The following is a 13,740-nucleotide window of genomic DNA, read 5'->3' as shown; positions in this document are numbered from 1 at the left end:
AAATGTATCACATGACGAGCGCCACGAGTGGGACATTTTCGAAGTGATCCCGATGACGTAGGGAAGTCGGCCTGCAATAAATCACTAGTAATCAAACTAGCAGCAGTAAAAAAATAACATTCCGAGCATCAAAAGACGTAATAAAATGCTGTTTGTTCGTTTCCGCTTGATTCATGGAAAACAAAACCTCTGTGGCGTTGCCATGGGGAACGGCGCGCGTGGTTCAAAGGTTCCGTTTTCGCCGAACTGTGCCTCGCCCGTCTCAGTGGTAGTTTCGGGATCGCGTACTGCCGTGCGTGTTTTGCGCGCTCGTGAAGGTCGCTCTGACAGAAAGTTCGACCAAATGCCGCATGCGTGTGATATTGCCGGATGCCCGAATGGTGCACAACGCCAGTGCTGCAGCAAGGAAACCGGTGTGTCTTTTCACTGGGTGCCGCGGAATGAACCCTTACGCTCGAAGTGGCTTAGTGACATGCCATTGCGCCAGTGTGCTAAACAGTCAAAACCTCTGCGTGTGTGCTCGCTGCACTTTCGTACTGAGGATTACGAGACCAACCGCAACTTGGTGACGGCTTTGAATGTTCCCATCCGAGCAAGTCTTTGCCGCAGCGCCGTTGTTGCTACTGTGGGTCCCGCTACTTCCGCTCGGCTGCTACTAGTGTCGGCGGCCGCGCAGTAAAAGCGGGCAACGTTGGGCATGGCAGCAGTGACGTATGAGAGTCGCATTTTCAGGCGGGAGATTTGAAGCGCGCTAACGCGATGCGGACCACTAAAAACGTGATTTTATTTCAAAATAAGCACTTCCTTGGCACAAAAGCAGCGCTACGAGGTTTCTGGACAGCTATTTCAACAATCAATGTCGACTTAATATTTGCCTTTAGTGTCCCTTTAATTCTTAAAGGGACACTAAAGGCAAATATTAATTAAGTTGGCGTTGATTGTTGAAATAGCGGTCCAGAAACCTCGTAGTGCTACTTTTATGCCAAGAAAGTGCTTATTTTGAAATAAAATCACGTTTTAGAGGTCCGCATCGCTCTAGCGCACTTCAAATCACCCGCCCGAAAGTGTTATTTCGCATGTCACTGCTGCCGTGCCCAACGGTGGCCGCCTTTACTGCGCGGAGGCGTGCACCATTCAGGCATCCGGCAACATCACATGCATGCGGTATTTTGTCGAACTTTCTATCAGAGCGACTTTCACGAGCGTGCGAAGCCCACGCGGCAGTATGCGATACCGAAACTACCACTGAGACGCCACCGCGTGAGCGAAGCAGGGCGCCAGGCGAAGCGCAGTTCGGCGAAAACGGAACTTTTGAACCACGCGCGCCGTTCCCCATGCCAACGCAAAAGAGGTTCTTTTTTCCATGAATCAAACAGAAACAAACAAGCAGCATTTTATTACGTCTCTTGATGCACGGAAGGTTCTTTTTTTTATTGCAGCTAGTTTGATTACTAGCGATTAATTATATTCAGAGTTTCACACGTCATCGGGGTCACTTCCAAAATGTCCCACTCGTGGCGCTCATCGTGTGATACATTTAGCTTAATTTCTCGGTAAGTAGGGCACTGCTGTTGATAATATTGCCGTTTTAGACATTTTCATACATTGGGCTTTTACTCCAACCTAAATTGTTATTTGCCTTTAGTGTCCCTTTAACGACATACACTTCATGTTTGTGACATTGGGCGGAGACACCTTTATGCCAATAGCGAAAGTTGTCCTTCTACGTCTAAGTTGTGTAAGAACATACATCAAAAACTTCGTGCAGATGTTTACCTCACAGTCCAAGTTCGATGCCAAAACATCTCGAATAAAAGGGCCCAGGGTATCTTGAAGGTAGGCATCCCCAAGAAGCTTGAGATAGGCCTCTGTTGCCTTTGTTGCCAGAGAGTTGCCACGAAAAGTGAGGTGCTGGTCTCCTATGCAAAAAGGAATGGACAACACACAGTAAGCATAATACAGCAAAACTTTACTCTACTGATACGACACTGTGGAGCAATTACCCAAAGCTAGACCTAAATTACGAGAGAAAGTGCATAGGAGGCTTACAAAGAATTACAGCAATGTGGTGTTACTCAAGAGCCTTGAACCGTCTTTCAATGAAGCCTCAAAAAGGCTTTGGAATTAATATGGTGCTTCCCAAAAATATATTGTCGTAACTAACAAAGTCACGTACAGTGGAATCTCGATACGATTCTGGATAATACATTTTTCGGCCTAATATGTTTTTCTTTTCATTCCCGGCCAACGTCCCTTGGAAACAATGCATTTTCATACGTTTAATACGACCACATTTTTGCCCAAATTTGGATAATACAACCACAAAAGCGCATCTTTACCGATATATCTAGATATCCTACATTTATTTTTCAGTATACTAGCTCAAATCACACTTCAACAAACCATGATCTCAGAGCCACTGAGGCCACAGCAGCGTCGGTTTTGCACAGCTTCGTCACAAATACAGAGCTGAGTGAGCAAACTTCAGCGTGTTTTTTCACTTTTCAGAAGAATTTACTCCTAGACATTAAAAGAAGAAAGTGCAGCACCAACTGACCAGCTACTTCAATGTTGCTCAATAAAAGTGAGTTGCTAACCAAGTATGCATATTTTCCTCCAACTTTAAACCTCTTTGGTTAATACGATATTTCATTATACATTTGATTTTCCAGTTCCTGTGAAAAACGTATCAAAGAAATTATAGTACTGTATTCTTCCATTAAACAAGTCCAGCCCACTTGACAAGCCAGAGACATGTATTTGCTCTTACACACCCTCATCCTACACCACAGCGCTCCACACCAGCTCCTCATGGACCACAAGTTTTCCTTCTTGTCAAAGATCATCGACATTATCCCATGCTCATGCTCTGCTGAGCATCAAGTAGCAACCATTTGTTACCCACAGGCATCTTACAAAACGATTAACAGAATGCTTACCGATGAATTAGCTACAATACCACCAATCCTGTGGTGCTTTCACCCGATAAGAAGTTATGGAAGTGAATTTTGTTTTGGACCAGCTTTTGGAGTAGAAAGATTCCCCATTAGGAGCAGAGAAACTGTGGTTTGGAGCAGAAATCATTGCTCACCCACAGGTAGCAAAGTGCATGCATTTAATACAACAGACTATAATTACATTCGTCTATTTGAAAATTGTGTTTTAATTACATATTTGTCACATCCCTTGAATGGGATGCAGCTGCTGGGTGGATTCCAGGAAGCGACATATCTGTACAACGAAGCACTCCACAAAGGCACGGAACAATTAGTAGTAGGTCCTTCGGTGCACTGGCGAATGCTGGCAGTCCAAAGACCATATCAGAACCCAGAGTTGACAGAACACAATGAAACTTGTATTCTTAACTTCAGGCAGTTACAGACACTAGAATATGCGTGCACACATTGCTTAGTTACGTTACAATAAATACAGTTGAGCTCGAAAAAAAATTAGCGCACTCTGCACTAAGTCGCATAAGGCTGGGTCACAGCAGAGCTGCTGGGCACCTAGCTGGTCCTGGCTTGGCTAAGCTTTTACCCTCTCACCTCTCTCTTTCCCACCCCTTGCTATACTGTACCATACATGGCTATGCTTGCTCTCGCCAAGAATTTCTCTATCTTTATTTCTTTCTCTCTCTCTGTACTCATTCTCTCGCCTATCAGAGTTATTGCATCCCACGCCAGAGAAATGGGTGCACGTGTTCTGGGAGCAAAGCAGAAGACGACAACAAAGAAGACAGCGTGTGCCGGTTCATGATGATGATAATTTTCTATTTACACGGCCAACCACACATGCGTGCACACACGGCCAACCAGCGACACTGTGCCCGCATGTCACTGGTTTGACCGGTTGTTGGAGCTGCTGATTTCATCGTACAATATCAACTGATCATCAGTAGTTTCACTTTGTCTGCTGCTCATTCGACAGGGGCAGATAGAGGAGAAAAAAACAGCATAAGTGCTGGAGGCAGAGTCAAGTTGTCATGAGGTAAGTAAAAAGAAAGTGGGACACAGCAGACGAACAGGCAGGGAAATCAAATGAATGATAGGCAGCGTAAATATGAAAATGAAGGTCACTGAGCCTTAACATGTCTGGTTTTTGTCACGGTGCGGTTTAGAGTTCTGCACAAATAATACAAAGCAGGACATGTGTGCTCATGGCTGCTTATTGATCTACATATTTATTTAAAAATGGGGCGTTTGCCAAAGGAACGCTTGTTCACAATAGAAAGCAGATCACATAGTGAATATTAGACTGAATTTGTGAAGATATTCAAGGGTTTTCAAGGAAAGACAACAATTCCAGGCCTTTAAAGGACCTTGAAAATGTATTTTTCAGTTTCAATGATTTTCAAGGGCTTCAAGGACCTGAATGCACTCTGCTTTGTTGATATTGGCGGCACTGCTCAGGAGATGCAAATTTGCACTTTGCAGTTAGTGCACTGTTAGGCCACTGGCAGGTAAGAATGCGTGGATGGCATTCAGAACAATTTCAGACAGGGATGTCGTGATTTGCTCACTTGAATAGACTAAAAAGCATGCATTCGTTTTGTTTTTTGGGCCACTCAATTTTTTCAAATGATTTTTTAATCCTTAGGGAGTCTAAAAAAATCGAGATTAACTGCATCCCATTTTCTTATAACAAGGTTCAGGAGTAGTGCGACCTACCTAGGTCTTGAAGGTCAGCCATGACAAGTTGAGTAAGGAACTCTTGGGCCATTTCCTCTCTGTGCATTATGCTCACAAGGCCTGTGGCTATTTCCTCCTATAAAGGGATCAAAACATGACAGATTGTAGACAATGTTTACAAGTGACGATAAAAAAAGGTTGACTAGTGCCAAAACCTACTTTAAGGCGAACTCCGAGTACAGGTTCCAGGAGCCGGCATAGGGGCCCAAAATCCCGCTTCAGGTACTGAAAGTCATATCACAGATATAAAAACAGGAGCACATCACTACTGTCTCTGATGCAGTCTCCACCACGTAAAGAAAAAGCTGTTCCCAAAAGGCTAGAATATAAGCTTGTTTACACAGGCTACAGCTACGTCAGCTTGCTAAAGTACTCATCACTGATGAAACATCATACAATCAAATACAGATTTTTCGGATGCCCAACTTTTTCGACATGCCTGATAATTTGGACACCATTTGTCACCACCATATGCCCCACAGAGTCAATGCATCAGGATAATTAAAATTTCGGATGTAGAAACTCCTCTGTGTCCAATTTTTTTTGGTCTTCTGCTTTGCCTGGTCTGGTTGTTGGGTTCTGTCAAGCTATTTAATAGGTTTTAACCCAACGCAACCATCCAGCATGTACATACTGGAAATAAAATTGAATTGACTGCAAATAAGAAACAATGTTAACTGAAGCCACCACCGTTGCTGAAGTGATTACATGGAGGAAGGAAAAATAAGGAGAGGCCCTGACGTCACATTCGTGAAGCCTCCGCATCGCAAACACCCGCATCGCTTCCTAGCGAAGGAGCCTCGAAACATTTCGCGATTTCCGCCGTGTCGTTTGCAAGCGCATGCGCGATTCGAGCCTTTTTTTTTTTTCGCCGTGCAAGCGGCGCCGGCGCCGCGGCGCAGTCGATTCACGCATGCTGCTCCTTGTGTGTGTTCTTTAGGAAAGCTACGCAATGCCCAGCTGTTGTGTATGGTTGCGTATACCCGGTGCAAATCGCGTGCTCTGAGGAAAGTACCGGGCGTCACTTTTCATGTGTACATACACGTTCGCTTCATTGCTGATCACTAATGCATGGTATTTGCATGCGAAGCTCTCGGATGTGCGCTCTGTTGCTTCTTACTCATTGTGTCAACTCAGAACACACGTGAACTTTTGTTTTTGGCGTCTGATGCGCCGTATGTAACATGCGCCGAAGGCATCGTATGTTTTTAGAGGCTGTGTCGTCCAACGAAAGGGCAATAAACTTATGTTGTTGTTATCGGACTACGTGATGTATGTATTGTGCGTTGTGCGCTCGCTGCGTGCTTGTTGTCGTGTGCGTACTGGAATTACAAACTTTACGTGCACGATCGCGTATACAATACAGCGGTGTCCTCTTTTCGACGTGAAGTTACGGCAACTATAAGTTGGCGTTGCGCCGAATAGCTACTACGCTCACTCCATATACACGAACAAAGAACCGCTAATCCGGCAACAGATCGGGAAATCGGGCTACGAGAAAGAGAAGGCCTAACGCCCAGCAGATCGCGTAAGTCACTGCTAGGTGAGTTCAAATACGATGATGCAGGGGCTGAACGTTTTTGATCACGGCACGTACCGGTATTCTCAGTGATGCTATCGAGGACTTCTGATTTGGAGCAATTTTTGGAGCAGCAAAATTTCCGTTTTGGAGCACTTTGAAGCAGCAAAATTTTCATATTGGAGCACTTTGGAGCAGATAATTTTGCATCTGGGAGCACTTTGGAGCAGCGAATTATACATCCTGGAGTGCAATACGGAAGCATATTGCATTAACATTCAAGCACCTGAGTATTATTATGGGGCTCTTATGAAGGCTATAAATATTTCGATTCATTGCAAATCTCATGGAAAAAATCAACTCAGGAGCATAGGCGTGCGCACAGGGGGTGGGGGGGCCCTATCACCTAAGAGGGGGGCGCAAAATCTGCCCCGTACAATGACCCTTGCGATAGCAATTATATGGACACTCTCGGCGGATTTTTGCCGTCAACGTTGCCGTAATTTTCCGTATAAAGTCCAAATTAATAACATCACCACGCGCATTCTAGCCGCGGGTAAAAGCTCGCGAGCGCTGGCGACGAACGCGGCTGAAGCGGAGATTAAACTAGCCGGCCGTCTGTCTCCGCCGCACGGACAGCGCATGAGATAACATCTTCCCGCGTGCGGGCCTGCCGTCGACTGCTCATCAAACAGAGAGGAAACGCCCCGCCCGTCTTTCGTAAGGAGCATGAAGGGACACCAGGGGAGCGGAAGGGGGGGGGGGGAGCGCATCGTTCGAAGGGCGCAGTCGCTTGCGCGCGCGCTATCTCGAGGCATCAGGAGACGGCTTGTAAACTTGCTGTGCTCTCAACGCTTACTTCGCGTTTAGAGAACTCAGAGCAAGAAAACGCTTCGGTTCTTGGAGCGGCCATATTCCCTTAAACTAGTGTTTTGTTGAGTTACGCGAGATCGGATCCAAAAGAGTTAGCTGCTAGTCTTACTTCGTCTCACAATACAATTTTTTGGTATCGCATTCATTGCTTCGCTCTTAAGCGAAACTGAGTTTTTTTAACCGTTAGCTATTGACCCCCGAAAGCGAGGGGCGGACGTGTAACATGGCGTAGCCGCTTCACTTTGGGCCGTCAGCGACGGGCCCGCTACTGACAGCTGCGCATTTGCGGCTGCTCCGACCAGGAGATATGATTTTACTAATGAGATGACATTTTTAAAAAAGCAAGCAAACAATTCGAATTGGAACCCTAGCACGTGAACTCGAAAGGGCAGGGCCTTTTAGGGGGTATTTACTGCAGAGTGATTACAAAATCAGACATGCTGGCGGAAGGAATTACGAAAAAGCTGTTCTGGAAGAAGATCCATGGATAAAGTATATCTGAGGAAAAGTGCCAACGCGTTTCCACCGTTCGCGTGCTCTTCCATAAACGCGAAGCAAGAAAAATTCTACATTGTCCCATATATCTACTGCGAGTGATCCCAGATTTCATTCCGTGATGTCCGGAAACAGAAGTGACAGACATTTTAGCGGCACTCATGTAGTTATTACTGAACATTGCTTTCCCTACGTGACATGCGACGCTTGAAACGAGCTATCAGCAGCGTTTCTGGAACAGACGACGTCCGCCAATGAATCGCCGTCGCACTTTCTCGCTACCGATAGGCCTAGACGTCACGAGCCTCTGCGGAGAGCGCGTTTTGCTGTCGAGCCGACTTGCAGAACAGAAGCTGCATCGGCACCGTGCATGGCATCGTGGCTTACTCGTAACGCACGCGCAAGCGCTATTTATTCAGCAGAATAATTCTTGGTCCATGATTGCGACTTTATTGGCAGCCCCAAGATCGAGCTGCTCATGTTCTGACGCGCCGGCGGTGCGATTGCCGGTGATAGACGCCCCCATACCCGAGACTTTGGCGCAGTTTGGCGCAAATTTCGTCGATATTATCAGGATGGTGCAGTAAATACAATTTGGCGCACTTTGGCGCAGTTGGCGCAGGAGTGGAATCACTGTATTCTGTACTGTTGCACAAAAACGCTCCACGAAGAATTTCAGCATGCAGCGCTCGGGCCTGCCACGCACGAACAGCCTGGTAAACGTCTGCTTGCAACATTTTACTGCGTGCGAACCGCACAATACGCGCTAAGTTTACGCCGGGACTACAAATCTGCGCAGAAGCTAACCACCGCGAAGAGCACGCCGCGGGGCGTCTGCTGTTTTGTTTGCCCCATACCGGTTTGTTTGCCCCATAAATCTGACGTCACTTCCGCCACACTTCTCGCAATGCATTGGAATACGATAGGGCCTCTCCTTAGTATTCCTTCCTCCATGAGTGATTATCTCACAGCCTTGAGCCAGTACTGTTGTGTGCTGATTCTCTTGCGATCATAGCAGATTCCAAAAGTCAGCTTCGCCGCAATGTGAAGGTGTTAAGCAGTGAGGCACACACAAATAGTGTGGTGAAGCATACTAAAAATCGGAATGCACCACTGTCATGGGACATACCACATTTATTCTAATATAGACTGACCTTTTCTTATCAGAAATGTTAGGCATAATTAGACACCTGTATTTGTGACCAAAGAAACTCGAATTATATTAGCGATCAAGGGGAGCAAAAGTAACGCGCTAATGGAGTTCCACTGTCGCACCAGCCGTTGTTCAAGCAGCGCCAGCTACACTGGTACATTACATATTTATATTTGCACTAAAATTATACACCACAAAAAGAAAAAGGAAAGATAGCATTAAGAACTCTAATAAGAACATTTGGAGATCTCCGTGAATGCTGCCTACTACTGGACTACAGTTCTAACCCAGCCACCGTAGCTGCACACTCTGCCAAGATCTTTTGTCAATAGATAAAGCCCTGGAAATGAGAATGGCGTCATCCATAAAGCTACGATCCCTGCAGGTGTTTCTGTTGCCACTAACAGTTGAGATAATAGATATCAAAAGCCACGCTTTAGCTAGTGGAAATCTGAAACTTTATAGGTATTGAGTGTTCCAACTGAAAATAAGCCATGCTTATTGTAAATGAAAGTGTGTCATGTTCCAATTTTTGCGTTTCTCAAAAGATGTGGGTCAACCTATATTCAAACATCTTTTATTATTTCTCAGAGAGCAGAATATATACGGGCCGACCTATAATCGTGCTTGACCTAGTTTCGAGTAAAAAAGGTAGCGTGTGTTTCCAAATCACACATGCACATACTTGCCGTCTCCACTCTGTGAAACCTTTGTAGGGTGTGTTCAGATAAGGACAGACCAAGGGGGCTCCCGACTATTTTTTGTTTTGCACGAAATTTTTATATGAGCTGGGCAAATGTCTCTATAGAAAGGAATGAACCTTCGTTTTGCAAAAATTATCACGGATTTCTAGGAAAAAATTCGCGTTTCACAACAGGTGGAAAAAGGCAATTCTGCAACTTTCAGATTTCACAACTTTGGAGGCCTATCACTAAAAACTTAACGCAATGTGGACATCGGTGTTAATTTTTCGTAAATTTTCAGCAATAGTACTATCGGCCTACGGAAATTTAAATTTGTGTGACTGACAGTACATTTTTGAAAAATTGCCAAACTTTGATTTTTGAGCGGCTGCCTCTGGCTGACCCCAAATTCAAGGGTCTTTTTTCGCAGTTTTCGCTAAAGCGCTGAAGCTGAAAATATTTCTGACAAGTCTACGAAAGGTTTTTCGCTAATGAAGCAAAATGTTATGCGACCTCATTGCATATTTATTTCGTTATAAAATCCCAAAAATGCCATAATTCCAAAACTAGCGAAAATTGCAACATTTAGGGTCGTTTTAAAAAAAATAATCATCACCGATTTTTATGAAAATGATGAACTATACCCGGCCATTACTGCTAAATATTGTGCTGCAAAAATATGTTGCATTATTTTGTTTTAAGTGAGAAAATTGAGCTTATTTTATTACCCATGTATGGTATTAACATCAATGTGTGGCGTTTTTATAATAAAATAAATTTAATAGACATATTTAGTTTGTAGCTCGCTTTTCTGGTTTTAATAATGACGACTGACCCAGCTTGTGCCTTTTTGACCGTTTTGAGTCACAGAAAAGCTGAGCTTGAATTTTCAGAGCTCCTCTGTCTGTGTCCCTACCAGTACATTGAGGCAGGCGGCACCCGAGAGCGCATAGAAATGAAAGCTCGTGGTGTAGAGTGCAAATCTTTCTGCACATCAACCATTTTAGTTCACATCATACCACGTATCAACGCAAAAGAGATTTAACTAGTATTTCCCTAAAAGTACGGGAAAATGTTATAGTTGCGTTAGTGTGCCTAGACCGAATTGCTCGCTACTGGGTGGTAGAGAAAGGGGGCCCGAAATGTGAGGTTCGCGTTTGTTTCTTTAAGGAAAATGATTATAACTTGCCCTAAGACTACTTGAGGGCCATATTTCGATGAAAATCCTGCAAAAATATCTTCCTATACTTTATTAATAATAAAAGTCTTCGTGTTACCATCTTCAACTGCGTACTTACCCTGATTTTCTTCCATCAAGCAACGAAATTTATGGACTAGAGTTGGTTACAATAATGTACAGGTGGCTCGAGCATTACCATTGTATGGGAATATTAAGACCGTTGCGGTCTTAATATTTAGACGAATTTATCATTTGCAGAAACGGGTTGAGATGGTGGGAATGAGGGTGTTATGAATCTACAAGAAGCACAAGTTCATGTTGCGCTTTAAATAGTTTATTCACGTCACCTGGAATGAGTAATATCCATTCGGGCAATCAAATTTTGCACACTGCAGATTCACAACTCCTTCCACTTTGTGTCTGCGCACCGCGCTACGTACAGGAAATTCCGTTGGTCCGATTTCATGTGTTTGCACATGTGGGTTGCCTGAATACCTTGAACCCGTCTGGCAAGTTTCCATTCCTCCTTCTTCAGTTCTCTGAAGGCTCCCACTTCACTCTTCTTCATATGCAGTAAGAAAATCTTTTTAAGTTTACTGGCTACAATAGTAACGAAATCACTTGCGCACTGAATGACCTCGGTGGCGGGTGAACGCAGATTATGTAGTGTGGCTTGGTGTTTGACAAGGCCACCGACGCCGTCGCAGGCATTTCTGCCGTGCCCCGTTGCCGAAAAAAGCCACTTGGTTGTCTGAAGCTGACTGCATTGCAATTCGTGCAGTTGGAAGCGGTTCTTAAAATGGGCAGCTGCTCCATCACTCACAAGTGTTAGTTTCGTGTAAATTGGAGTATAATCTTCAATGTGATCCTTGATTTTTCTCAAGGCCGAGCAAGCATGTGCAGAGTCGTGGCAAACGACACCGCTAATTATTGCGTACTTCCATGTCGACTTTCTTGTCGATACAACGCAAGATGCTAACTTGCGTACTTTGCCAATGGTAAGATTGTACTTTGTCTGGGAGTACGATGGACCAATTTTCGGCAAAGTCAAAGTGGAAAACAATGGAACTCTTTTCACAACACTGTTTTTCCTCGTGTATGGCATTTGCTTGCGTGCGCCTGAGGTAGTAATGAGGGATCCATTTCATGGTCACATTTTGAAATTCCTTTAGGAATGCTGGAGGCATCATGGTTTTAGTTCACCTGGTTCCCAATTAAGTAGCAAAGACAATTTCTTCGTCCGGTGCTATGCCAAGAATTCCCAGGCTGAGACCATTCTTCACAGGACATTGTTCGCACTCGCCTAAGAAGCATTTGGTGCTAGGCTGCGTGCACACACAGAGCGCCTGCACATCATCAGTCGACATCAAAGACCCCGACGCATTTTTGATCCCAATAAGGCATAGTTTGAAATTTGCACAATATTGTGCAAATTTCCACACACCTTGTTCTGCAGCTATCTTCCTGGCCTTTAGAATCACGTGCTTCGTTGCCTCTGGAATGAAGCGTTGCACCTCTTTTATTCTTAGGCTCAGATGTATCAAGGATAGCAGACGGCAGCGCTCTCGAAAAGATGTGCACTTGATGTACGCTGTGTGTAGGTTGTTCTTCCAGCTGGCACAGGCGCAGCAACTGAATTGTGATGGAATGTCTTTAATGCGGTATGCTGTGCGAATTCCGCATCGAATGTTTCTTACAGCAGCTCTAGTAATTTCATCTGCCTTGCGCTTTGCGTACGAGAGTCTCTTCCCATTCTTTACACTCCGAGGAGGCTTTAGTGGCGACACTGCTGATGGGGCACCAACGACTGCCTTAAAGGGGTCATGAACCACTTTTCCAAGTAATGATCTAATGGCCTCAGTATCGGAGTGTACTGCCTCCCGAATCGATTGCCGCAAAAATTTCTCGAATCCGTCAAGAACCAGCGGAGTTACGGGGGTTTGGCGCACGCTCCCAGCGCTTGCTCTCTTTTCTCGTGCCGACGAGCGCATTGGAAGCTAGACAGGGAGGGATGGCATGGGGGAAAGAAGTTACGCCAGCGCGCGTCATGAAACGCGATCGCTCTCCCGCTGTGATTCGCTTGCGCGAGTGCGGCTACCGTGTACTGAGGAGTGCGGCGCCGGCAAGTGGCGGCACCCCGCGGCAAGAAGTGCATCTGATCCGAACGCCGCTCTCGATTTACGTTGGCTATCGGCCAATAAGCATGCTATGTCTCTTGCGACGTACAGCGGACAGACGCCCCGCCCACCGACGAGAGTGAGAACCGGCCTCTGTTTGAAAAGAGGGTGCCTGGAGAAACGGCAACTTCGCGCTCCACTTGTGGCCATTACGCGGCGCGCACGACTGTAATATTTGGCAGAGCAGTTCATAGCCGTGTCAGCTTTCCGCAGGATGTGTTTTTTCAATCAGCCCAAGGGGTGCTTCATGACCCCTTTAATGCTCTCCATAACTTCCTCTGTAGTCTGGAAACCCTGATTGGACTGACTGGATTCCTCTTCCATATGCTCAATGTCTTCCTTAAAGTTCCTAAAGCAATTCTGGCACACAAAGTGCGATTCATGCACTCTGAGCGCTGTGTCAGCTTCCAACACTTTCTTTAGATTGTCAATTCCAAAGTCTCTGACACTGCGGAAATTCCTTTGAAACCTGATCTTCCGCTTGTGTCTCTTTAAGTAGTCGGTGCAGCAATTTCGTTCAGGAAACTTCGCCATCAGAACTGTGCCACAGTGCGGTCTCTCGGTGACACAGTAGGTTACAGTGAGTATAAGGTACACTCGCTTTGGGGTGAAGGTAACGTCCAAGGAAGTTCTTAGTGGAATAACGAAAGTTCAGTAGCCAGTCGCAGCTGATGTCTTGACACCAGGGTTTACGTGAAGAGAGCTGCTTGCAGTGGGCTTCTTACTTACTCCGCAATCTCTATCTTATCCGCTTACGAGATAACTTATTATTAATAATAGAGGACGACACGAGAGTAACTACAATGTGATGAAAAACTGTATCATTGACACACGTAGAAAACAACACGACTTTTTTCTTCGAGTTCACTATCCAGACAGACATACGGCACACACCCAAAAAGCTTCTTTTCAGGGGTGAGGGGAACGCTCTCTTCTTTCTGGGGCCGACCGTTGCAGGCGCACCGCGGTGCG

General features: G+C 45.4%; 1 protein-coding gene across 2 annotated transcripts in view; it reads right to left on the bottom strand.

Annotated features, from left to right (window-relative positions):
* LOC119403765 (ras GTPase-activating protein raskol) overlaps positions 1 to 13,740 on the bottom strand; it is a gene marked incomplete at its 5' end in the record, with an annotated part of 185,247 nt that overhangs the window by 88,181 nt on the left and 83,326 nt on the right. For both annotated transcript variants that reach the window (XM_037670599.2, XM_037670600.2), the window contains 3 exon segments: positions 1,777 to 1,919; positions 4,668 to 4,764; positions 4,848 to 4,913. In XM_037670599.2, coding sequence (XP_037526527.1) covers positions 1,777 to 1,919; positions 4,668 to 4,764; positions 4,848 to 4,913 — 306 coding nt within the window.

The sequence above is a fragment of the Rhipicephalus sanguineus genome, chromosome 1 (assembly GCF_013339695.2).
Source record: "Rhipicephalus sanguineus isolate Rsan-2018 chromosome 1, BIME_Rsan_1.4, whole genome shotgun sequence".
Classification (NCBI taxonomy): domain Eukaryota; kingdom Metazoa; phylum Arthropoda; class Arachnida; order Ixodida; family Ixodidae; genus Rhipicephalus; species Rhipicephalus sanguineus.
This window is presented reverse-complemented; position numbering and strand designations above follow the sequence as displayed.